This window comes from Capricornis sumatraensis, chromosome 6, assembly GCF_032405125.1.
Source record: "Capricornis sumatraensis isolate serow.1 chromosome 6, serow.2, whole genome shotgun sequence".
Classification (NCBI taxonomy): Eukaryota; Metazoa; Chordata; class Mammalia; order Artiodactyla; family Bovidae; genus Capricornis; species Capricornis sumatraensis.
In genome coordinates this window covers 115,305,944-115,331,412 of record NC_091074.1, presented here as the reverse complement: position 1 = coordinate 115,331,412, position 25,469 = coordinate 115,305,944, and the positions used below count along the sequence as shown (strand labels likewise).

Genomic DNA, 25,469 nt, shown 5'->3' with positions numbered 1-25,469 from the left:
CCAGACACAAGTGACGGGAAGGGAAGGACATTACTTGGGAGAATATGCATGTTCACAGCTCCGAGGATTAAAGGCCCGTGTTCTTATCACCGCCAAACAGAGTATTATAAATCCAGTCTTAGAATACCAAATCCTTTTGCGGCTTGGCCGTAGTGAGGGAATATTAAAAAGGCCGAAGACAGAAATAATCAGTTTCCGAATGACACATTGTCAAATAAAGCATTTCTCACACTATCCTTTTCTTTGCTTTCTCTGGCTCCTTCTCCTGTGCCTGGATATTTTAACAGGAAAAATAGATTAAAATGGGGGCAGGCTCTATGGAGTTCTAAGTTTGACTTTTCAGAAGGCTCTCTCAGTAGGGCAGTTTTGAGGGTGTTTGAATGTTTCACCTCTGTGTGTTTTTCAATGTTTGATATCGTGTATGTAAGCAAACCAGCTGGAGGCTTGAGCACTGGGATAAAGGCAGAGCTGCAAGGAGGGGCCGTCCCAGGTCTGATAAGGTGTCCTCTGGACACTGAAGTCAGAGCTGGTGCTGGGGCTGCCAGATTTACATTCCTCTGGCGAAGTCAGAGCAAGTTTTAGGCTTCTGGGTGTTCATTAAGCACCCTCCTGGGCCAAGCTCTACATTTTAGGCTGGATAAATGAAAGCTTAGAAACTCCAGTGGGAAAATGGTCAACCAGCCTGTTAGGTTGTAGCAGTGGATCCGGATAACTGACAGCCATGGGATTTGAGCAGTAGGAGGGGACACCCTCATCCCAGCTTGCGGAGGCAAAGATGCTCCCCGAGGAGGTAATGGCCAAGCTGAGATGGCTGGGTGCATTGAGATGAGCAGATGGAGATGAGTGTGTCCGTTTCCCAGGCTGTCATAGTTATCACCATACACTGGGTTTGGGGGCAGGTGCTTAAAACAATGGGAATTTTTTCTCTTGCGGTTCAGGAGGCCAGAAGCCCCAGATCAAGATGGCATTGGGGTCTGCTCATTTGGGGGGTCTGCTCATTTGGAGGGTCTGAGGGAGAATCTGAGAATCTGTCCCATGCCTCCCAGTAGCTTCTGATGGTTGCGAGCAATCTTTGGTTTTCCTTAGCTCATAAAGGCATCCAGCCAGGCTCTGTCTCTATCACTATATGGCTCTGTGTGTGTGTGTGTGTCCGTCCCCGTCCCTTCCTTCCTTTTTTAAAACTTTTAATTTTATTTTAGAGTATAGCCAATTAACAATGTCGTGATGATAGTTTCAGGTGCACAGCAGTGACTCAGCCAAACCTATGCGTGTATCCATTCTCTCCCAACTCCCTTCCCATCCAGACTGCTGCATAACATTGAGCAGGTCCCCTGTGCTAGTCAGTAGGCCCTTGCTCCTTCCTTCCTATAAGGACACCAGTCCCTGGATTTAGGGCCCACCCAGTCCAGTATGCCCTCATCTCAACTAATCACAAGTGCAAAGACCCTATTTCCAAGTAAAACTGCTTTCTGCAGTTCCAGGTGGGAACCGCTACAGGGAATGAGTGACTGAAATGCTCTGGACTGAGGGAGAAGCCCTTGGAGAAGCTCTCAGAGCATCACAGTCTGAGGGGACACTAATGACATAGTGTAGCTCCTGGACTGGATACAAGATAGGATTTGGCGGTAGGGGAGGCTTGAGAAGGAAGCAGAGACCTAGACACGAAGGGACCTGGGTGCCAGGCTGGGGATGTGGGCATTATTCTGAGAGTGGGAGGGAGCAGAGTCAGGAAAGGGCTTCAAGCAAAGGGGAAGGGCTTGGAAGAACTGGATTTGGGATGGAGGCCTAGAGAAACTGCAGGGCTGAGGCCTGTGCTTATCAGTGGAGCCAGGCCTTTCATCCTAATCTTTCATTGTCTTATTTCATCCTTAGCCTTACTCGACCTTTCACATTAGGACCAACCAGCACACTTTGTGGGTGAGCCTGTTGTAGCTCAAGGAAGTAGACTGTCTTAGCCCACTTGTCATGGCCAAGGGCAAGCAGGGACAGGGACCCCCACACGGGCCTGAATGCCCCAGCGATACCTGGTTACCCCATCACGTCAGTTTGCCTTTGACATCACCCACCCTCACCCATGCCTGGCTCCACTGAGAGAGCTGAGACCCAGTGTCAGTAACAGCAGAAGAGAAGTGGGCAGATCCTGCTCTAGAGAGGCTTCTGGTAGGGAACGTTCCAGAACAAATGGAACACACACTCCTTCTCCCCTCTCTTTCCCACTTCCTGCCTGGCAGTTTAGTGAAATCTTCAGCCCCATAAGAAGAAGGTAAAAGTCGTCACCCAAGGCTGTGCTTTGTGCAGTCTCACAGAAACTGACCCCTAACCAACAGACTGGGATTTTTATTTCTGGAACTTGCTGCTGCTTCTCCTATCTTGCTGGTCTCGGGCTGCCCTAGAGGGAACGTAGTCCGAATCGGATTTGGCATCAGGTTGTCCCTGAGGCCACCAGGACCTCAGCTTGCCACCCCCTCGAGCCTCGGATTCTTCTTAACTTGCTTTCTAACAATCCACGGGCTTCTGCCTGTGTCCTCCTCTGCTTCCTGCGCTCCCTGCTCACCCTGAAGCATTTTCTCCCCTGCTGGGGTCTGTGTTTGCTCTTGGCAGGCAGACTCGCTGGCTGGATACTCTGGCCCTGCTCCCCTTTCCAGCGACAGCTCCTGCTTTTGTTTGCTTGCCCTGAAGGAAGCCCGCTGGGAAGTAGGGGCCCAGACCCTCAGGAGTGGAGCAGCGCAGCAGCCTGGACTTGTCCTAGTGGATGCAGGTCGTAGTTTCCCCCGACTCTGAGTTACTCTTCTGCTTTCTTTGGGTGGGATGTCCCACTAGGACAGAGGTGGCCACACGCTTCTCTTGCAACACTTTGCTTGTGCACAGTACACTTCAGTTTGCAAGGGCCGTCGCAGCACTGTCCAGATTTCATTTACACGACAACCTTGTGGACGCCACGAATGAGTGTCGTGGGTCTCCATGTGGTAGGCACTGAGCACCACACGTCACATCCGTGAACTCACATCTAACCTCCCTGGATAAGGACACTTTTTACACAAATTTGTGAATGAGAAAATTGTGATTCAGAGAGGTTCAGCCCTTTGTCCAAGATTGCCCAGTTTTGATGATAGCATAAGATTATAGAGCAGTCTTTCTGATCCCCAGTCTTTGGCCCTAACTGTGTGCTGTACTATTCAAAGCAGTACCAAGTCCATTTTACAGATGAGTGAACTGAGGGTCTGGAGGGCATTGAGGAAATTCGAGATCACACAGTGAGTGAACAAGGAAATTCAAGATCACACGAGTAAACTTGAATTGAGAACATTTTCCTGCATGCTCTGAGCCTAACCCACCACTCCTTTAGGGTCTAGGAAGGAAGGTAGGGCTGCTCAGTGGTGCTAGAAACATTATCTGAGCTGCTACTGTGTCTTGGATGAGGCCCCCGGAGACCTTTAGGAGCCCAGCCTAGGGGGTGTCTGTTTCAGTGGGTCAGTGGCACTGTGAGCCCTTGATCCCTGAAGTTCTCTTTGGCCCAAGTTTTCACAGTGAAATCCTGATCTATAAGGGAAGCCATATGGCCATTAGATTAGCTGAGAGCTTAGCTGGTGGGAGCAAAGGTCAGGACAGGCTGGGGAATGAGGGGCAGGGAGCCTGTACCACAATAAGAGGGTTGGAGCCACTGGCTTGGGGTCACATCAAATGAGTCAGCAGATCATGAAGCTAAAGGCCCCAAGCTCAGCTTCCATCAAAGTGGAGTGAGGGAGGTGGGGGGTCTCCCTCTGCTGCCTCCTCCTGGGGGTTCTCTGTGCTGGGAAATCTGTGTCTGAAGTTGCCCAGGTAAGTTGAGGAAGCAGAAGTGAGGCTGATTACACCTTGAGCACCTGGCCCTTCCCACCCCAAGCAGAACTGTGAATCTGTGATGAAGTTCAGCCACGCTACCTGCATCAACAGCCTTCTGTCTTTGGGCCTCTTTCCTCACAGAACATAGGACAGGGATACCTAACATGCACAGGTGTGAAGGTAAATGAGAGAGCATATCAAAGTGTTCAGCTTCCCTGATGGCTCAGATGATAAAGTGTCTGCCTGCAGTGTGGGAGACCTGGGTTCAATCCCTGGGTTGGGAAGATCCCCTGGAGAAGGAAATGGCAACCCACTCTAGTACTCTTGCCTGGAAAATCCCATGGACAGAGGAGTCCGGTATGTTACAGTCCATGGGGGTTGCAAAGAGTCAGATATGACTGAGTAATTTCACTTTCACTTTTCACTTTCATTGGTAAGGGTTTGGGAATCCAAGACAAGTTTTGCAGAATGCACATCCTGGGGCAGAGGTAATATCGTGTGTTATTTGTTCAGTTGTGTATGACTCTTTGTGGCCCCATGGACTGCATATAGCCTGCCAGGCTCCTCTGTCTGTGGAATTCTCCAGGCAAGAATACTGGAGTGGATAGCCATTCTCTTCTTCAGGGGATCTTCCCAACCTAGGGATCAAACCTGGGTCTCCTACTTTGCAGGCAGATTCTTTACTGTCTGAGTCACAAAGGAAGACATCAGGGGCAAAAGGTCAATCATTCATTCATTCAGCATTACATATGTACTTCCTGAATGCTGTTGACAATAGCAGTAGCTGTGAGCAGTTACATGTGCCTCACACAACACTAAATACTCTGTGGGCATCTCAGCCTCACAATGATCCATTGAGGTGCTACTGAATACTGCCTTCATATAACCCATGAGGAAACCAAGGCTCTGAAAGGTAGTGACCTAGTGAAGGTCATGCAGCCTCTAAGTAGGAGAATCTGGACTAACGCTGTGTCACCCTGAGGTCAGCTCTTGGCCTCTGTGCCCGATACAAAAGTTCCCCGAGGTGCTTTATGAGCCGATCCAGCACTGCATGGGTGACCTGGGAGGGTTGTTGGGATTTGATGGGGGAAGAGAGCCAATATAATGTGATACAGTAATTGCCTGTGGACAGGTTAGTTAAGCCTCATCTTTCCCAGGTCAGTTTTGGTTCTGGGTCTGAGAAAAGGGCCACACACCCATAACTGGAGTGGGCAGAGTGGGGATGAAGGGCTCTGGGAGCAGGGAAGGTCTGCAGGGAGGGTTACAGAGAACGAAACATCTGAAGATGAGAAGGGATGAATCAGGCAAAATCAAAGTTTTCACTGCAGAGGCTGCCTTGAAACGTGCCCACTGAATCCTGGATTTGCACACCGCATTTTCCCTCCCCTTCCTGGGGTTCCCTTTTTCTCTGTGCACCCTTCCCATCTTTCTCACTTTTCCTTTCCTTCCCTTTGGGCTGTAGAATCACTGTGCAGTAGCCACTGGCTATGCAGTGAAGAGCTGGGTCCACCACATTTTGGCCTTTTATTCCCAGCTGGACCTAGCATCAAAGCCTGTGTGACTTTAAGCAGTTATGTAACCTCTCTGAACCACCTTTTCCTCATTTCATTTACGGAACGGAACTTATAATCCCTTATCACAGAGGATTGTCTTGAAGATTAAATAAAATAACATTAAAAATAGTAAGGGCCAGGTCTTCTGTTTTTTTTGTATGAAGTGATAGGGTTCTTCTTGCCTCCTGTTTCTCTTCACTCATCTTTCTTATCATCTCTTCCCTCCACACTCCACCCTCTGTCTCTTGCCTTTCTTATCTCTGATGCAAAAAAACTGACAATACCACATCACACATGACTTCTAGACCTAGAGCAATCTCTATCATATGTTCTGCGGAGGAAAAAGGGGTGTGTTCTTATTTTTCTAGGGCTCCAGTGGTGCCACACACACATTTTATGTACACTTGACAGATTGCACCCACCCACACACATAAATACATATACTTATAGCTTTGTTTGGTTTGTATATTTACTTCTTAGTTCTGACATCCAGAGAAACCTTCCTGGGGATCCCAGAGTAACTCATTGCCAGAGTCAAAACGGGGCTATCAGCCCATGGCTGTAGCCCTGGCCACCTCCAAGCCCACTCGCCACCCACTCCCCATGGAGGTGATGAATTCTAGCTTAGAGAACTGAAGGACTTGAAAAAAAGAATCATCATTTTTAGTCAATAGGACGGCTGAATCATTTTAGTAAATGATGTTCTTCTTAGCCTAAACAGGTATCCTTAACAGCAGTCATCTCCCCACCAAGATAATCTGTTCAGGGTTAGTTAACATCTGTCATCTTTGCTAGATGTTATAAAAGTGGTTTTCAGAAATTGCCCTTGCCTTTAATGAGTCAGGGCAGAACAATCAGCCAATGGGTATGGTCAAAAGAACATGGGTTTTAAAGCTAAAAAGCCAAACACATACACACACACACTGAGGCTCAGAGCTTGCTCTGCTACTCAGCATCTGAGCTTCAGAGTCTCTTGATTTCTTCACCCCTCTCCTCCTAACCACAGGCATGATCCTCCCCAACTCTTGGGGTTACACAGCAGGGACTCCACATAGTGGCCTGGAATCTCCCAGGCAGAAAGCACAGTGTATACAGAAGAGAAGCAGCTATCCGAGGGGCTAGCCCTGCTCAATGGAGGTGCTTCTGGCAGAGGGAAAGAAGGCAGGCGAGGAGAATACAGATCTTCCACCTTGGCCTTTGACAGGTGCTGTGGGGAACAAGGATGGGCTTTAGAAACGCCCCTGCCCTGGAGGAGCTCACGGAGCAGAGTATTTCATGAGTCTCATGAATCATGTAAGATCTGTTCGTAAACACTTTACCTATTTCAATTTAATGTATGGTATGCAGACTCAACCAAATATTTACCAGTTGGATGTATTAGAGAAAAATAAACTGCAGTGTGCCTTAAACTGCGGATGAAAGGAGCCCTAGAAGAGCGCATGTGTTCATTCATTCATTCAGCAAATATTTAGGAAGCGCCTACTTTGTCCCAGGCCCCCTGTGGGGAATCAACATTAAAAAGGCCAGTGTTTCTGATAATAAAAGTGTAGATGATACAGAAATTGTTTGACTTGTGTATTCCCAGCAGGATGGAAGAAAGACTGCTGTCCCTTGAGCCCTCTGTGGATTCTTTCTAGAGACGAGGAAGCAGGGCTGAGAGGGTGTGCTCAAATGTCCTGGGGTCACTCAGCTGGTGAGAGGCAGAGTCGGGACTCACTCTAGATGTGAAGCTACCACCCTAGCATTTAGCGGCGTGCATCTCTCTGACATGCCCATCACCCAGCTCATTTGTTCCTCGTGGGGACTTCCTGAAGAAGGAAGGGCAGGGGCTCTTGGCTGACCATTATACAAGTGAAAAGCAAGGCTCAGAGAGGTGAAGCAGTTTCTCCAAGGTCACACAGCTTCTTGGTGAGAAAGCCAGGTCTGGAAACGGTGTCGCTCCGCGGGCTCCGGAGGCTCCGAGAGCCAAACCCAGGGATCGTGGGCTGCGTGTGGTGGACGGTGACCCCTCCCTGGCACTCCAGCCCAAAGAACAGCGGTCCACTTGCGTGTCCTTCTTCCCTCCCGCTCCAGGGTGGCCTCATTGCCCTGCTGTTGCTGCTGCTGGTGTTCACGGTGGCGCTGTACGCCCAGCGGCGCTGGCAGAAGCGGCGCCGCATCCCCCAGAAGAGCGCCAGCACCGAAGCCACCCACGAGATCCACTACATCCCGTCCGTGCTGCTGGGCCCGCCGGCCCGGGAAAGCTTCCGCTCCTCCCGGCTGCAGGCGCATAACTCCGTCATCGGCGTGCCCATTCGCGAGACGCCCATCCTGGATGACTACGACTACGAAGAGGAGGACGACCTGCCCCGGCGGGCCAACCACGTCTCCCGGGAGGACGAGTTCGGCAGCCAGGCGACCCACAGCCTGGACAGCCTGGGCCGACCAGGGGAAGAGAAGGGTGACTTCGAGAAGAAAGGTGAGTCTTCCTGTTACATCCCACCTTCCCGGGGGGTGGGGTGGGGGGGCATTTTAGGGAGCTGGGGAGAGGCGCAGGAGCTGGATGGTAGGAGAATGCAGGAAGTGTTTTCTGGAATAAGCCATTTTTGATTTATGGCCAACTTCTGTTGGGTTTTCAGAGTTCCTCACTTCTTGATTCTTTGGTGGTGGTGAGGGGAAAAAAAAAAAAAAAAAGACTGCCAGTATTCTTGGAATTAGAGTTTTTAGGAGCATCAGAAGTTATGTAGTCCAGCATCTTTCAGTGTTTCTTGATTGCCTCCCTGGCTGGCCTTCTCACTACTCAGGTGGGAGCTCATCTCACTTGCAGATGCTACTGTTGGAAGGTTTTTCCTTAGACTGAGTTGCAGTCTGTTTCTCTGGCTCTCCATATCAGAAACTGAATCTGAAATTTCCTTCCCCAAGACAGCTCTTGGGAAATACGACAACAGGGAGAAAAAAAGGCATCTGGTAACTTTTAGAAATCAATATCAACAAATAATCCCAGTTTCTCTGCCACTCTGGTGTGACATATTTTCAGACATTTCACCATTCTGGTCACTGTGCTCTAGATGGAGATTCTAATTTTTCATGTCTTGGCGTATAACACCAGAAGTGACACTCTCTTCCTCAAGGTGGGAACGCTCCTGCGCTGAGCACAATGCAATTTTCACCTCCTTTTTGCCTGGTGTTATGCTTCTGTTCATGCAGCTTGAGTCTTTTTTTTTTTGGCAGCTGTTGCTGACTTGTGGTTGACTTTTTGATGACTAAAACCTCTCACTCTTTTTCATATATGCTATTGCAAAGACCCATTCTCATTGTTCTGTTGGAGGACAATTGATTATTTGGACCTGGGTACAGGATGTGTGGATATCTGTCTTTTTTTCAGTGTCTATGCCTCCAGTTTGTTTATAGATGAGATTTGGCTATTTTTCCTTTAGGTAAATGCTATAGAATCACTGTTCTGCCTGTTTTTCCCCTTATATTGTCTTTATGACCCTGGTGATGGTGATGTGTTCAAGGTTTGGCCCAGAGGCCCTAGTGTTAGGACTACTCCTGTTTGTGAGCCAGGAGAAATCATCATCACTGCTCGGACCAGTCCTGAGCTGTGAACTTCACATTCTTTCCTCCTGCACTTAAGGTCCCTCCTCTCAGATCCATCTTTCCATGATCCTCAGTGAAAAATAGGAACTTCAGGAATTTCTTAAAAACGAGACATTTTTGTCAAGCTTAGAAACCTAGGGAGGGAAGAGGGTGGTGCAGTAAGTAAGAGTTCTTTGGACCTGAGTTCAAATCTTGTCCCCTTTGTTTGCTGAATGACCTAGAAAAGTGGGAATTCAGTCTTCCAAGTCTCAGACTCCTCATTGAAGGATTTTTGGAAGGATTAAATATAAAAATCAATGTATACCAATACCTAACACAAGGCCTAGGGTATGGTACATGTTGAATCCCTGAGAGCCGTTATCTGTAGACCTCAGGCCCTTGGTCTTTGCTGGGTTCCTAAGACTCTGCCTAATCCAGCTCCCTGTTCCCTGCCTGTCTCCCTCTAAGTGCCAGCCACCATTGTTTGCTCAGTGCCCTGGAACGTCCACATCATTTCCCTTCTCCGCCGTGATCTCTTCTGTCTTTGAACTGTTAGCTTACTGACAGTCTCCTCAATTCTTCACTTTCTCAAACATCGTTTCTCATTTTTCATGTGACTTTTCATCTTCGAGCAAGAGTATTCTGCATTGGTTTCATTCTTCACACTGCTGCCTGGCACAGTGCCTCTCGTGTAGAGAATGTCCAGCGAATGTGAGACGAGAAAGATGGCCCTAGAGAGTGAGGTTATTCAGGAGCCACGCTATCAGGTCATAGCATCCTGCTTCTCTTGTCTAAAGTAGAAAGTCACTTGGATATGACAGACATCATCCTGTTTTCCTAGATGTGGACTTTTGCAGCTTAATTTATTAAGCCCTACTGTGTTTATATGGAAAATGGGTGAATTAGCAACCAGTTTGCCCATCTCATGGTCTTCCCTGGTGGCTCAGATGGTAAACAATCTACCTGTAATGCAGGAGACTGGGGTTCAATCCCTGGGTCAGGAGGATCCCTGGAGAAGGGAATGGCTGCCCACTCCAGTATTCTTGCCTGGAGAAGTCCATGGATAGAGGAGACCGGTGGGCTACAATCCATGGGATTGCAAAGAGTTGGACACCACTGAGTGACTAACTTCTGCCCGTCATAGTTTTGCTGTGGGGCTCAAATAATAAATGCATTGCAAACCTCAGAGAAGTTTCCCTAGAGTGGGATTTGTTTTTCACACCACAGTCTTCCCCAGCCTGGCCAAGAGGAGAGGTCTAGAGCCTTCTTCAGTTCCTGGAGCGGGCTGTGAATACTTTGAGCTTATCACTTACCACTGTTCAATAATAATCAGTTTCTCTTTCTGTCTCCTACTCTAGATGTGGAGACTTTAAAAAAAAAAATTATTTCTTTTTTTTATTGAGGTATAATTGACATGCAATCTTGCATTAGCTCCAGGTATACAATGATTCAGTATTTGTCTGTGTTGAGAAATGATCACCACAATGCCTAGTTAACATCCATGGCCTCACAGTGTGACAACATTTTTCTTGTGATGAGAATTTGACTCTCTTCGCAACTTTCAAATATACAATAAAGTATCATTAACTCTAGCCATCATGGTGTGCACCCCAGCCCCATGACTTTTGAAAGCAAGGGCAGTTTCATTAGTGTCCAGCGCAGTAACTAATGCCTAATAGGTGCTCTGAAAATGTCTGTTGGCTGAATGATTCGGTCAGTTGAATAAATCCAAGAGTTGGCTAGAGCCCCAAGTTCTCAGTTCCAGGCCTCCAACTATCTCACTGTCCTCAAATCTGGGGACTCTAGAAACCAAAATGTTGACCGAGGCCATCAGTAGTGATGACCAGAACCCAGCAGAGAGCAGCCCTTGGTTGGGGGTGAACCTAGAGTCTGTTATACAAAGCGGAGTAAGTCAGAAAGAGGAAAGGAAATACAGTATACTAAAGCATACATATGGAATCTAGAAAGATGGTATTGACGAACCGATTTGCAGGGAAGGAATGGAGGCACAGAGGTAGAGAATGGGCTTTTGGACACTGCGGAGGAAGGAGGTGGGGGACAGATGGAGAAAATAGCATCAACAAATCAGTTCAGTCACAGTTGTGTCTGGCTCTTTGCGACCCCATGGACTGCAGCATGCCAGGCTTCCCTGTCCATCACCAACTCCCAGAGCTTGCTCAAACTCATGTCCATCGAGTCAGTCATGCCGTCCAACTATCTCATCCTCTGTCTTCTCATCCAACCATCTCATCTTCATCCTCTCTCTCTCTATATGTCTTGTGTAAAGCGACTAGCTGGTGAGCAGTTGCTGTGTAACACCGGGAGCCCAGTCTGGAGCTCTGTGATGAACTAGAGGGGTGGGAGGGGGGAAAGTCAGGCTCAGAAGGAAGGGAACATATGCATAATTGTGGCTGATTTGTGTTGTGGCAGGGGGGAAGCAGAACAGTGTAAAATTTTTTTTAAAAGAAATTCCAGTAAGCCTCCTGGGAAATACAAGCTGAAGCCTGACCCGTCCTGGGTCTCTCCCAGGGCATGGCAGAGTCCAGGTAAGAGGCCCAACCTCTCGGCCAGAGAGCACCCCTGCTGTCGATAGCCGTCATGCTCAGAATGGCCCACGTGGCATCATGCTGACAGCCCACTTCACTGGCGGGTTGGGGCCTTCCAGGTCTTGTGTTCCTTAAAGAGAATCCCCAGGCTTGCCCTTTCAGTTGTTGGACATGTCCGTTATTCATGTGCTCAGAGCACGGGTTCCTGATTCCTGTGCAGGGGACTGAATCATGCTGGATCCAGAGGATACAGGAGACACACTCTTGAGAGAGAGGGGAGGTGCTCTGATCTCCTCTCCTCATCGGGTCCTGTAGAGTCTGCACACTCTCAGCTTTGCACGGCAACACGTCTTAAAGATAACTTCGTCTCTTGTGCTTTCTTTCAAGCAGAACTCTATCTAAATGATAACAAAACCAGACGCTTATTTTCTGAAATCAACTTCAGATGAGACGCACACAAGAGAAATCTAAAGAGAACGAGTGGCGAATGCGTGAGACATTAGACCCAGTCCTTGCAAGGCGGCCTGGCGGGGTGGGGGTGAGCAGGTGGGCTCGGGCCCTGCTCTTGTCTACACTGGCTGCGTGGTCCTGGCGAACCTCTTCGCCACCTGCAAACTCAGGCCTCATCTCACCCGTTTTCATCTGACCACATTATTCCTCTGACTTTGCTTTAAAACGAAGTACAGTCTGGAATAAAACCAAGCACTTCATTTAATACTCTACCCAGCTGCCCTTAGATCTGATACAGGTGGGGAAGGAAGATGCGTGGGCAAGAAGAAAATAGGAGATGCATTTTTCCTGGATCCAGGCAGGATACTGGTCACCCTTTCCATGGGAAGGTGGTAGCTAGGGGCTGTGGTTGCCGTGCTGTGGCCTCTGAGCGCCTGGGACCTCCTTGCCTGGACAGAAAAGGGACAGCTCTGTTGGCAAATTGTGGAACACACAGCAGCAGCTCAGGCTGAATATGCTTCCTCTTGCCTTGGGTGGTCCTTGGAGAGACTCATTAGATTCTTTCTTTATGGGGGGACCTAGGAGAAGGCAATGACACCCCACTCCAGTACTCTTGCCTGGAAAAATCCCATGGACGGAGGAGCCTGGTAGGCTGCAGTCAATGGGGTCGCACAGAGTCTGACACGACTGAGCAACTTCACTTTCACTTTTCACTTTCATGCATTGGAGAAGTAAATGGCAGCCCACTCCAGTGTTCTTGGCTGGAGAGTCCCAGGGACGGAACAACTGTGTATTTTGTCCAGACCAGACAGGTATCAGGAGCTGGGCAAGTCCTATAAAAGTCATCCCCAGAGGGGATGAAATTATATTGCCAAGGGCTAGCCCCACCTACACCTCTCACACATAAAATTTGTCTGTAGATTCAAACTACTTCATCATACTTGAGCACCCCCTGTTACTTGCAGCTTGGACCTTCAGGTAATATGGGGATAACCTAGAGGCAGAGGGAGAAACTTTCTTTATCAAGAGACAAAGCCTGGATTCCGATACCCCAAGAGCACTATACTGAGCGGGCTGACATTCAACCAGTACATACCCATGTGGACATACCCTTTGTTAAGCCCTGAAGTTCTTCTATGCCAATCATTAAGAAGCTTGCTGCCCTGAATGCCCCACCCCCATGCCCTTCCGCTGCCTGGCCATCACACCCCCTCCCAAGGACCCTCCTGAGGTCTGTGCCATCTAGGAAGAGGTCGACTTTAGACTGCTTCTCCTGGATTATGGCTGGCAGCTCATCTTGCTGGTTAATTCCTGTACTTTAGACATTTTTAGGTATTGCAAGCATCACCCTTGATATCACCTTAGCCAGTTGCTGGGAATTTAATCATGTCAATATGTGACTACTCAGCATTGCGTTGGGTCCATAACAGAAACTTGATGCATTTTAATTCCAATTCTCCTTATCCGTGCTTAAATTTATGTTTCCCTTTCCTGAATATTATGCATGGAAGCTCAAGGAAATTAAAATAACAGATTTATCACTTTATCAAGGGACAGGGTAGGGGATGGCTGAATGGATATTGGGTTTTCTTAATTTTGTTTTATTATCGGGAAAGAAATGCATACTATTTGTAATAGAAAGATGTGAGGGGGGTGGAGGGAAGGAGTGAGAAGGAAAGGGAGGGAGAAAAGAAAGACAGTGAGGGAGGAAGGAAGGGGTCTGAGTTGCATAAAACAAGAACTAAAAACCCTTCCATTGTCTTGCTACCCCATCCCACTAATGGGACCCAAAGGCTAATCTTTGAAAATAGTTTGATTATAATCTTCTAGCATATTTTCCAGCATACCTACATATGGAATGTATGTGTTTTATGTATATGGTATAGATAAGACATATGCATTTTGCACCCAGATATACAGCAATAGGGCTATCTCAGCCATGTATATCATTTTGCAGCAATTTCATAGTTTACCAAACAATGTATGAAAAGCATCTTTCCGTGTCAACCCTGCACACCTCTCTTCTTTTGGAAAGCTCTGTAAGATTCCAGGATTGGAACACACCAATCACACCAGCATCTGCTCTACTTTTCATTTTTGCTGGCCATTATCTCAATTTGCTGCACTCACAGTGAGTAAGTATACATCCTTGTACACACACACACACACACACACACACACACACACACAGACATATTTTTGCAAAATTTAAGGCGACTTCTATAAAACAGATGCCTAAAAGCAGAATCTCTGTATTAAAGGGTACACATTGCACACTTATAATTACAGATTACACATTTACAATTTGGGGAAGTACCACCGCAAGTATTCACTTTAGAATTTGTTTTGTACTCTCAAGGGGGCCTGTACATCTTCTATACAAATCTGGACAAACCACCCACTGCCCCATCACCTTGACAATTCGTATACTATTCATGGACCTTTCTGGGCTGTGTGTGTGTGTGTGTGTGTGTGTGTAAAATAGTTGCCTTCATTTTAAATATGCAATTTTCGCTTTTGATTTTCTTTTCTGACTTTCTTTGTCAGAAGTCAGTCTTCATGGTTACCCAAGCAATGATTCTTAGGTGAAGCGATGCCAGATAAAGGCTTGGCTTTGCTGTCCCACTTCAGTTCAGGACCTAAGGTAGGAAAAGAAAAAAAAGAAATGGCATCAAATACAAGCAGTGGTCCACATTTGATACATGGGAAGGGGTCACAGTCTCTCTGACATGGACCAGTAGGCTAAAACTTACTGTTGCTCAGAATTACAGATCAGAATGTTTCAGGGTAAATGGGACCCTTGCTGAGAGAATGGAGTAGGCGGGACTTTCTTGAGTCCCATTAGGAGTCTAGCTGCTATCTTATACGTTATCTCACTGAGCTATTTGTAATAAACCCCGAGGGGAAGATAGATGAAAGAGGTGAATAGGAAGCCAGTGCCACTGCTGCTGCTGCTGCAGATGACAGCTAACCTCCACTTGGGATAACCACTGTCTGGGAACTTTCTAGGAATTATGTCATTTACACGTCGCAACAGCCCTAAGAGTTATGCAGTGATACTGCCCTGCCTTACAGAGCAGGAAGGAGCCTGAAGCTGAGAAAGGTTAAACGAAATGTCCAGAGTCACGCAGGGGAACGTGGCTGAGCCAGGTCCAAACTCTGGCATGTGAGCTATCATGCTAAGGGGCCAAGCTGCAATGTGAACACAGGACCTCACACTGATTATATGATCCTTGGGAAGGTGCCAAGCTCCTGCTGTCCCAGGGATGTAGCTGGAGCCTAGAGCCCATGAGCTAGCTTCACTCTCAGATTCGGGAGGAAAATAGGCGACTAGCATCTGTTCTCCAAGGCAGGACACTGCTGCACAGTGATTCTGAGCTTCTAAATCAGCAGAAGGGATGTTGCAGCAGGGAGATCACAGTTTTTTGGAATGTTTTGAATGGTCCCCCAGGGTGTAGGGAACTCATGTTTGGTGTCAGTAAAGCACTCTAGGGTGACAGGGAACTGAGGAGCTGTTTATTAACTCTTCTGACATCCCCTGTGAATGCCTTGTAAATGTCACTCTCGGGTGGTGCTTTCTAAAATTTCAGAGCTCTTTGCTAGTCAACACCTTATTCAATGCCTTACCTGGGTGTTCAGATTTCTTAACTCGGAGATGGTAGTCTGTTTCCAGGTTCCTCATCTTCACCTCTGCTCATCCATCCCCTCTTGAGGCCATATCCATCTTCCCGATGTCTTCAAAACACCTCATCCTCACATACCTTCCTGCTTGTATGCCTGTCCTCTACTTCCATACACAGCATTCACTGTTATGATCCTTCTGGCCATAGCAGTTTCATGCTTAAAGTTTTGTGGAGTTCTCACTGCTCTTGATCCCCACCCTCTGTGCTCAGCCACCATGGCCTCCTCTCTGTTCTGCAAACTTACTAAGTTTCTCCCCCCGCAGACCATTTGCATATGCTGTTATTGTCCTTGTCTGCAAAAAAAAAAAAAAAATTCCTCCCTTTCCTCCCCTAATCTGTCATGGGTGATTCTTTCTCATCATTCTGGTCTCCGCTTAAATCCTACTTCTTCAGACAACGCTCTTTTCCCTACGAGTTCTTCTCTTTTGTTTTCTGTAATGGTACATTAAAAAAAATTATTTGGATTAATTTATTAAATATTTTGCTTCTCTGATTAGACTTAGGATTCTGTGAGACTGTGGTCCAGACCTATTTGCGCTGTTCTGTGCCTAACGGATGGAGAAGGAAATGGCAGCCCACTCCAGTATTCTTGCCTGGAAAATCCCATGGACTGAGGATCCTGGTAGGCTACAGTCCATGGCATCGCAAAGAGTCGGACACGACTGAGCGAACAGAATGGCACATTTTTTGTTGTTGTCGCTAAGTCGTGCACGACTCTATTCCACCCTATGAGCTGCAGGGCACCAGGCTTCCCTGTTCTTCACCACATCTCAGACTTAGGTTCATGGAGTCGGTGATGTCATCCAACCATCTTATCCTCTGTTGCCCGTCTCTTCCTGCCTTCAATCTCTCCCAGTATCAGGGTCTTTTCCATTGAGTCAGCTCTTTGCATCACGTGGCCAAAGTATTGGAGCTTCAGCTTCAGTATCAGTCCTTCCAGTGAATATTCAGGGTTGATTTCCTTTAGGATTGACTGGTTTGCTCTCCTTGCAGTCCAAGGGACTCTCAAGAGTCTTCTCCAGTACTACAATTAGGAAGCATCAATTCTTTGGCACTCAGCCTTCTTTATGGTCCAACTCTCATATCTGTATCTGACTCCTGGAAAAACCATCTCTTTGACTATATGGTCTTTGTTGGAAAAAATGATGTCTCTGCTTTTTAATATGCTTTGTCTAGGTTTGTCATAGCTTTCCTTTCAAGGGGCAAGCATCTTTTAATTTCATGACTGCATAATAGATGTTGAAACTTGTGTTGAGTCAATAGATGGAAAATAGATATATGAATGAAGAGGCAGATGGTTAGATTAGTGTCTTTCCATAGGCTGCTAAACTTTGCATGGATCCTTTATCCTTTCTTTGAGCCATACATACTGTGTTTAGTATTTTCAAATCAGTGATTTACTGAATCTTCCCATGCATCTCATAAGAAAGAAATTATTCATATCAAACTTTAGAGCCAATCTCAAAGTTATAGAGCCAAAAGTTAAGAAATTGTCATTTGAACTCAGCTTTGTCTAATTCCCAAGCATGTTCCCAAGGACTTCTCAAGCATGTCCCAAACCCAAGCATGTTCTGAAGATAGCACAATGTAATCCTGTCAACTTATTTGATCAGAAGAGAGAAAACATGGGCTTAGAATGCAAGCAAGCTGTCTCTTACTGTTGTGTTCATTAAGTGTTGGCCACAATGAGAAATATATTTTGCACTGTGACCACACACATACTCTTTTTTAAAACCATAGTTGATTTACAGTGTTTCAGATATAGGGCAGAGTGATTCAGTTGCACACATGCATGCATGTTTCTGCTTTTCCACATTCTTTTTCATTATATGTTATTACAAGATATTGCATATACTTCCCTGTGCTGTACAGTAGGTCCTTGTTTATTTTATGTATAGTAGTGTGTATCTGTTAATCCCAAACTCCTGATTTATCTCTCCTCCCAAGCCTTCCCCTTTGTTAACCGGAAGTTGGTTTTCTGTGTCTGTGCATTTTGTGAATACGTTCATTTGTATTATATTTTAGATTCCACATAGACACTTATCCCATGATATTTGTGACATCGTATGATATTTGTCTTTGTCTGATTTTGACTTAGTATGACAGTTTCTAGGTCTCTCCATGTTGCTGCAAATGGCGTTGTTTCATTCTTTCATGGCTGAGTAATATTCTATTTTGTATACATTTCCCGCATCCTCTTTATGCATCCATCTGTTGATGGACGCTTAGGTGGCTTCCGTGACTTGCCTATTGTAAACAGTGCTGTGAACACTGGGGTGTGTGTATATCTCTTTAAATTAGAGTTTTCATCTTTTCTGGATATATACCCAGGAGTAGTATTGATGAATCACAGGAGTCTATTTTTAGTTTTTTTTTTTTTTAAGGAACCTCCATACTGTTTTCCATAGTGGCTATACTGATTTATGTTCTAACTAACAGTGTAGGAGGGTTCCCTTTTCTCCACATCCTCTCCAGCATTTATTATTTGTAGACTTTTCTGATGATGATCATTCTGACCGAAGTGAGGTGACACCTCATTGCAGTTTGGATTTGCCTTTCTCTGATAGTGATATTGGGCACCTTTTCCTGTGCCTGGTGGCCATCAGCATGTCTTCTTCGGAGACACATGTTCTTGTGAATGAGTGTATACGTGTGTCTACAATAAGTTCGGCAAAAGAATCCTTCCCGTATTACATGTGGCGTGCTCTGATCATTTTCTATTCTGCTTTGTCATCTCTTTGATGTTGATCTGAACCCCTGAATTGATTTCACAGTTTATGAGGGAACTATCGCCTGAAGTTCAAAGTCCTTTCGGCCTCAGCGGCTGTGTTGTGCTGGGGTATCCACAAGGAGGTTGATCCCTAATTGCTGGGTCTGTGACAGCTTCCCGGAGGTGCTTCTTGCCTCGAGAGGTGAAGGATGACTGTCATTAGATTCCAGGTACGCGGTTGGTGGAGGAGCTAGGAATGGCGCCCGAGACAGGCAGTGGTGCGCTGCAACTTTGTGTCTTGCCCCTCTGTCCTTGTGGCCAGCCCAGTGGTGTCTTCACCAACCCCCCTGCACCATCATCTCTTGAAACTTCACCACCTGCCCTCCCAAAGGAACTTTTGTGTCTCTTTTGTCTTCTTTCCTTGTTTATTTTCGCTTCTACCCCCTGCCTCCCTCTGCTCCCTGCCTGGGAAACACTACCTATTCTTTAAGCCTCAGCTCAACACCTTCCTCTTTCCAGCTGTCCCAGAGCCCAGAAAGAACTTCGCAAAGAGCTTGGGGAGAGTCCTTCCTAACAGTGGGTCTTATTTTGACATCACCTTCAGGGTGCTTCCCGGGCTACCAGGGATCAGTGGAAAGCAAGATAGGCAGCATCGTTTCAAACTGGGCTGTACACTGGGATTCCAGCTTGCTGCACACGAAGAAGAAAGCTTTGAATATGACTTTCTTCCACCAGACTACCCTGAAGTTTTTTACCCAACTGCCTCTCCCCTCTCCTTGTTGAAAGCACTATTTGAAATCTGCAGGGGAAACTGTTCCAGGGCCTGTTTGGTGTACCTTCTAGCTCCTGGGCACCTTTATCAGCCATTTGCAGACAGCTGACAGTATAGTTCCTGCATCTTCTCTTTGGGTACACCTCCCCCTTGCTACTCAGGCATTCACTCACTCACTCATTCATGTATTTAACAGATCTTAACTGAGCATCTTGAGCACCTACTATGTGCAAGGCACCATATTTAATGCAGAAGATACAGAGCAAAATGGGAAATAGTTCTCTCCTAGAAGGTCACAGTTTAGAGGGATATAAAACAGTAATAGCCGCTTTATTTTATATAGTCTTTGAACATTTATAGAATGGCTTCATAAACAGTATATGATAAACCCTGGGTGTTACTGAACCTTTTTGAGAGAGAAGTAAGGAACCTTACTCGGCTCAGAGAAATGAAATCACTCACACCCCACAGTACAGAGCCAGTGTGGGGGCGAAGCTCTACGGAAGCCTACATCTCTTGAGTTCAGGTTCAGGACTGTCTGCATTTTGCCACACTGTACTTATCCCTGAAATATCCTGAATATCATTTGGCAAGCAACTTGTTACATCCACATTGCCTCCCCTTCTTAATTTTAAAGGTCATAAACTCCTAGTCTTTGGAAGTATTCACAGAGGATTGAGTAGCCATTTGTTAAGGCTGGTGTAGCAGTATTGGAGATTTAGACACAATTTAAGCAATCCCTTCTAATTCTCAGGCTGTAACATTTGAACAAAGAAAGCTAAGATGTGTTTGAAAATATAGGTTCCTTAAAACTAGTAAGCCTAGAAATTATCCAGAATTTAGACTGTTTTTTCTTTTCTTTTTCTTTGAACTGCAGCTGATCACTTGTAGAATGTTAGAAAACTCATTTTTGCTCCAATTCATCATACCACATAGCGGAGTTAACGAGGCTATGGAAGATGAGACCTTGACTCTGCAACAAAGTTTTATGACTTTGATTTCTAAGCCCTGCCCTCCCGGACCTTGGCCCTGGTGCCTGATTGTCTAGGCTTGGCAAAGCAGAAGAGAGCAATGCCTCCAACAGACAGGAGCTCAGCATCCCCAGACAGCCATCCTCTGAGCTGTTTCCACACTCTCTAAAATAAGATATAGACAGAGATTTGTCATGGAATCACCAACAGGAATGTCACCACTGCTGTCACCAGAGCCCCTTAAAATGTCACTTCCCAGCATTAATTGCCACGATAGCAAAACAAACTGGCGTTCTCTGGACATTTGCCCTCCCCCTCCTGCCTCGTGATCCTCTTCCTGCCCGCCCTCTCTCCCTGCTCCCTCAGAGCCCCCCCTCCTCTCTGTCTCTAGGGACCCTTGGGGCATCCTGACTTGATTAGTCTGTGCCCGGCGAGACAGCCCCACCACACAGTGACAGATGAGGGTGAAGGAGGTTTGATAAATGTCAGGGGCTGAAGAGACTTTTCCCTGATTGATCAGAGCTGGAGCAATTTCCCAGCAGTCAAGGGACTCTGTTTCTCCCGTCCTGGCCTCCCTTGAAATGGCTGGAAATCAGCCGTTTGAGGTCTATCACACAGGGTCCAGGTTGTTCAGCCTCAGGTCTCCCAGGGGGACTCATCCTGCTTTGGTTTCTTTGTCCACCCAGGGGTGCAATAAATTGCTATGTCTACCCACAATTAAGACTGATCCTTATCTGTCCTAATACTTCCTAGTTATAAAAGTTATAGATGCTAAATTTAGAAAGCTTAAAAAAATAAAGTGTAAGTGATCATTTCTCAGAATACCTCATCAAATTGCCACAGTAATGTTTTACTGTTTCCTTTTTTCATTTTCTCTTCTTTTACATGTTGAAAGCAAAAACCTATATAATTTTCTATCTTATACTTTTATTAAATATCATAAATATTTCAGTATGTTTATCATTCTGCTGTAAAACTATCTCATAGCTGATTTATTGATGAACATCTCAGTTGCTTTTTTTTTCTCCCTTGCCATTTTGTTTTCGTCAGCAACAAACATTTTGTACTTAAATTTGTTTCTCACCATTCTGGTTTATTTCCTCAGGGTATATTCCCAGGAGTAGAATTACTGAGTAAAACGGTCTGAATGCTTTAAAGTTCCTGATATACGTTTAACACAACACCCCTGTGTCAGGAAGTCTCAGGAAACATGTGTTAAATAAGGAAACATTTTTCCATCTACATGTTAATTCATTAATTCAACAAGCTTTAATTAAGCACCTACTGCATATCAGGCACTAATTGTTGTTGTCTAGTTGCTCAATCATGTTCAGCTCTTTATGATCCCATGGATTGTAGTCTGCCAGGCCCGTTTATCCATGGGATTTCCCAGGCAAGAATACTGAACTGGATTTCCATTTCCTTCTCCAAGAGATCTCCCCAACCCGGGAATCAAACCCGCCTCTCTAGCATTGGCAGGCAGATTCTTTACTCCTGAGCCACCGGGGAGGCCCATCAGACACTAATTAGGGTGAGGATAAAGCAGTGAGTAAAATACATACAAATCTATTTTATTGAGCTTTCTATTGAGTATGGAAAGACCATAAATAAACAAAGGAGAAAATATATAAGATACATAATTAAAAATATAACTATTTTATAAATGTCTATTTTATACAAATAAAATTATATACAATCTTGTATACTATATGGGCTTCCCACATGGTGCTAGTGGAAAAGAAGTTGCCTTTAGGAGACTTAAGAGACAGAGGTTTGATCCCTGGGTCAGGAAGATCCCCTGGAGGATGAAAGATAACCCACTCCAGTATTCTTGCCTGGAGAATCTCATGGACAGAGGAGCCTGGCAGGCTATAGTCCATGGGGTTGCAAAGAGTCAGACATGACTAAAGCAGCTCAGCATGCCCATGTTATATATATTATAAAACCATTATGATAACAGTGGGAAAGAAACAAAAGGAAGGGAATTAGGACCCGCAGGAAAGGTCTCAGCAACGAGGTGACCTGTAGTAGACACAGACTGAGATCTATAGTAGATCTAAGTAGATGAGGACAAATCTATAGTAGATGGAAATAAGCCTTATGAATACATGAGGAAAGAGCTTTTCAGGCAGGGGGAATAGCAAGTGCAAAGGCCCTGTGCTGGGAGCAGTGTGAGGGGAACATTCAGGAAGACAAAGTCCCGGTAGGAGGAAGACAGCAGTAGAATACACTGGATCACAGAGACTCTGAAAAGCAGGTCAGAGTCTCACCTACTCTGCTCGCACTGATTTGAGACCTTGGACCAATCACTTCATTTCTCTAAACCAGTGGTTCTCAACTAGGGGTGGTTTTCCCTTCCTGGAAACATTTGACAATGTCTGGAGACACTGGTTTGTCATGACTGGAGAAGGAGTAGAGAATGCTCCTGGTATTTAGTCCTGGGGTCAGGGACGGTTGTAAACACCCTGCCGTGCACAGGACAAATCCTGACTGTAAAGAATCGCCCAGCCCAAAATGTCAGGAGGATCTGGTTTGTGAAACCCTGCTGCGAGCTTCAGTCCACACATTGGTAAAATGGAGAAGCCAGTTTCATAAGCATGCGGAAGAACCAAGCGATGGTAGCAGTGAATCCTTTTTGTAAACTAACGCTCTACACATACAGGACAGCGGTAATGTTGGTCTTGCCTGGTTATATATATATATTTATCATCCTCCATAAGGGTTTGTTTTGAGGGAGCCACCTCAGAGTCTTTGCATTGCTGAACAGTTCTTCCCCCGGCTATCTGCACGGCTTCCTTATATCTCACCCTGTCAATGAGGCCTTCCTCTTCATAGCATCAGGGCTCACCCTTTGATCCATCATACATGTTTGTGTGTTTGCTGTCTGCCTCCCTCCAGGTATTTTGTCAGGTTTTTGTTTTTTTTTTGCAATGCTTTTCACTTGTTTAGAACATTGTCTGGCACAGAGAAGATGACAAAAAACTTCTAAAATGAGTGGATAAGTTGAATGAGAAAATGAGTCAATGCATGGCTGACGTCGAGTGTTTTCTTCAGCTTGTTTAGGTTTCAAACAATGGACTACTTGGTTTAGCTGATGCAGGTTTCTTTTTAGTTGCAATGGGAGTAACGTTAGCTAGCCTGTGTGGACCAAGCTCTGTGATCAATACTTACTAAATATGTGTACATTTAATCCTCAAAAAATTTGGTGTGGTCAGTACCTCTAATTGCCCCCCGTTTTCAGATAAGCCAGGAGGGGCTGGGCGAGCTCAGAAAATTGGTCCCAGATCACATGGCAGGATTTGTACCTAAGTCTGCATGACCTTGAAACGCTCATTTCTCACCACTTCTTTGCTGCCTTTACTGTTGGAGAACATGGGGTCCAAGAATAATCATAAAACATTTTCAGGCTTCATGGAGAAAAAGCCATTGTTAGGATATAATAAAAATTGGCACCTTGTTTCTGCCGTCCTTTAGCTCTTCTAAATTCATGAAAGAGTATCTGAGATTCTTTTGCCTCCATCTGCTAATGACCTCCTTAGCTCCTAGGATGTGCACGCCCACTGCTTGCTTTGACTGGCTCACAGCTTCTGCTCCTGGCTCCCCTCTGTTCCTTGCGAGATACACATAGTTTGTCTCTCTCCTTGCATCTCCTCTTCAAATAACGCATGAGAGGATCTGTCACATTCGATGTTGAAAGTCCTAATGGGCAAATCCTCACACCAGGCCACACCACCATTCACCCACAAATCCAAGGCTATCCGCCTTTTCCGCCCAGATGGGGAGCTCTGGTCTCATCCGCTTTGCTGAGATGGTGGAATCTCAGAGTCGCCAACAAGGCACCCTCTGGGTGATGAAGCACCTGTATGTACGTCACGCTAAAGCAGGCATCTGTGGGTTTGGTGCCTCAAAGCATAGCATCCTGTCCAGAACGGTGGGGAGTCCATCTGCTCGGAGCAGGGCTGGTGTGCTTGCTCCGGAAGAACCTGGTTTGTGAGTAGCTCAGCTTAGTGAAGAGAGAGATCAGGGAGAGACAGATTATTTTCCTCAGTGTTTCTTTATTTTATAAAAGCATTCACCACAGGCTCTCTTTCAGTACCCAGCACCCCCTGGTGCATGTAAAAGAAGGTGGGATTTAATCAACTTTTGGCCTACCGAAATCTTTCAGTGTTCAAACCACAGCACAACTACAATGGCACGCCTCTCTCAGAACTAGCCAGCAGCTGGGTGATGGTTTTGGAGAGGGGCACATAACACCTCAATCTTAGGCAAGTTAAGTAACCTCTTTAAGTCTCAGATTCCTCCTCTGTGAAACTGATTGAATAGTTGTGTCAGATTCCTAGGGTTGTTTTGAGAATGAAATCTAGTAATATGTGAACAGGTTTGTGCAAAGGCCACCTGCCTTACATATTAATGATCTTGGAAAAATCTTATTTCCTTCTTGAACTTCAGTCTTCCCATCTGTATAATGAGCAGCTTGGAACTTTGCCGATCAATTCCTACCCTTTTTGATACTAAGATTCTTGAATTTTCCCAATCAATAGAAATTGATGAGGCCAGACAAGAAATTCAACATTAAAAAAACTAAAAGCATGGCATCCAGTCTCATTACTTCATGGCAAATAGAAGGGGAAAAGGTGGAAGCAGTGACAGATTTTATCTTCTTGGGCTTCGAAATTACTGCAGACAGTGACTGCAGCTATGAAATTAAAAGTTGCTTGCTCCTTGGAACAAAATCTATGACAAACCTAGACAGTGTGTTGAAAAGCAGAGACATCACTTTGCTGACAAAGATCCATATGGTCAAAGCTATGGTTTTTCCAGTAGTCATGTATGGATGTGAGAGTTGGACCATAAAGAAGGCAGAGCACCAAAGAATTGATGCATTTGAACTGTGGTGTTCGAGAAGACTCTTGAGAGTCCCTTGGACAGCAAGGAGATCAAACCAGTCAATCTTAGAGAAATCAACCCTGAGTATTCATTGGCAGGAATGCTGAAGCAGGCAGGATGCTGAAGCTGAAGCTGCAATACTTTGGCTACCTGATGGGAAGAGCCAAGTCATTGGAAAAGACCCTGATGCTGGGAAAGATTGAGGGCAGGAGGAGAAGGGGACAACAGAGGATGAGATGGCTGGATGGCATCACTGACTCAATGGACATGAGTCGGTGAGCAAATTCCAGGATGGTGAAGGACAGGGAAGCCTGATGTGCTGCAGTCCATGGGATCGCAAAGAATCGGACACAGCTTAGTGACTGAATAACAACACGACCAGACAAGAAATTCGGGCAAGGCTTTACTGGGGCCTCTGCTGCAGCAAGTGGTAGGCTCCTGTTCACTCCCCAAGCAAGGGCAGACTGGTTCCTTATATAGGGTGAGAAAAGGCGTAGGTCTAGGGCTCGGGCCCCAT

The 25,469-nt window shown here is 46.0% G+C and overlaps 1 protein-coding gene across 3 annotated transcripts in view; it reads left to right on the top strand.

Moving 5' to 3' along the window:
- ASTN2 (astrotactin 2) overlaps positions 1–25,469 on the top strand; it is a 1,028,625-nt gene that overhangs the window by 221,543 nt on the left and 781,613 nt on the right. For all 3 annotated transcript variants that reach the window (XM_068974208.1, XM_068974207.1, XM_068974206.1), the window contains exon 3: positions 7,449–7,833. In XM_068974208.1, the coding sequence (XP_068830309.1) occupies positions 7,449–7,833 (385 nt within the window). The remainder of the gene's footprint in view (positions 1–7,448; positions 7,834–25,469) is intronic.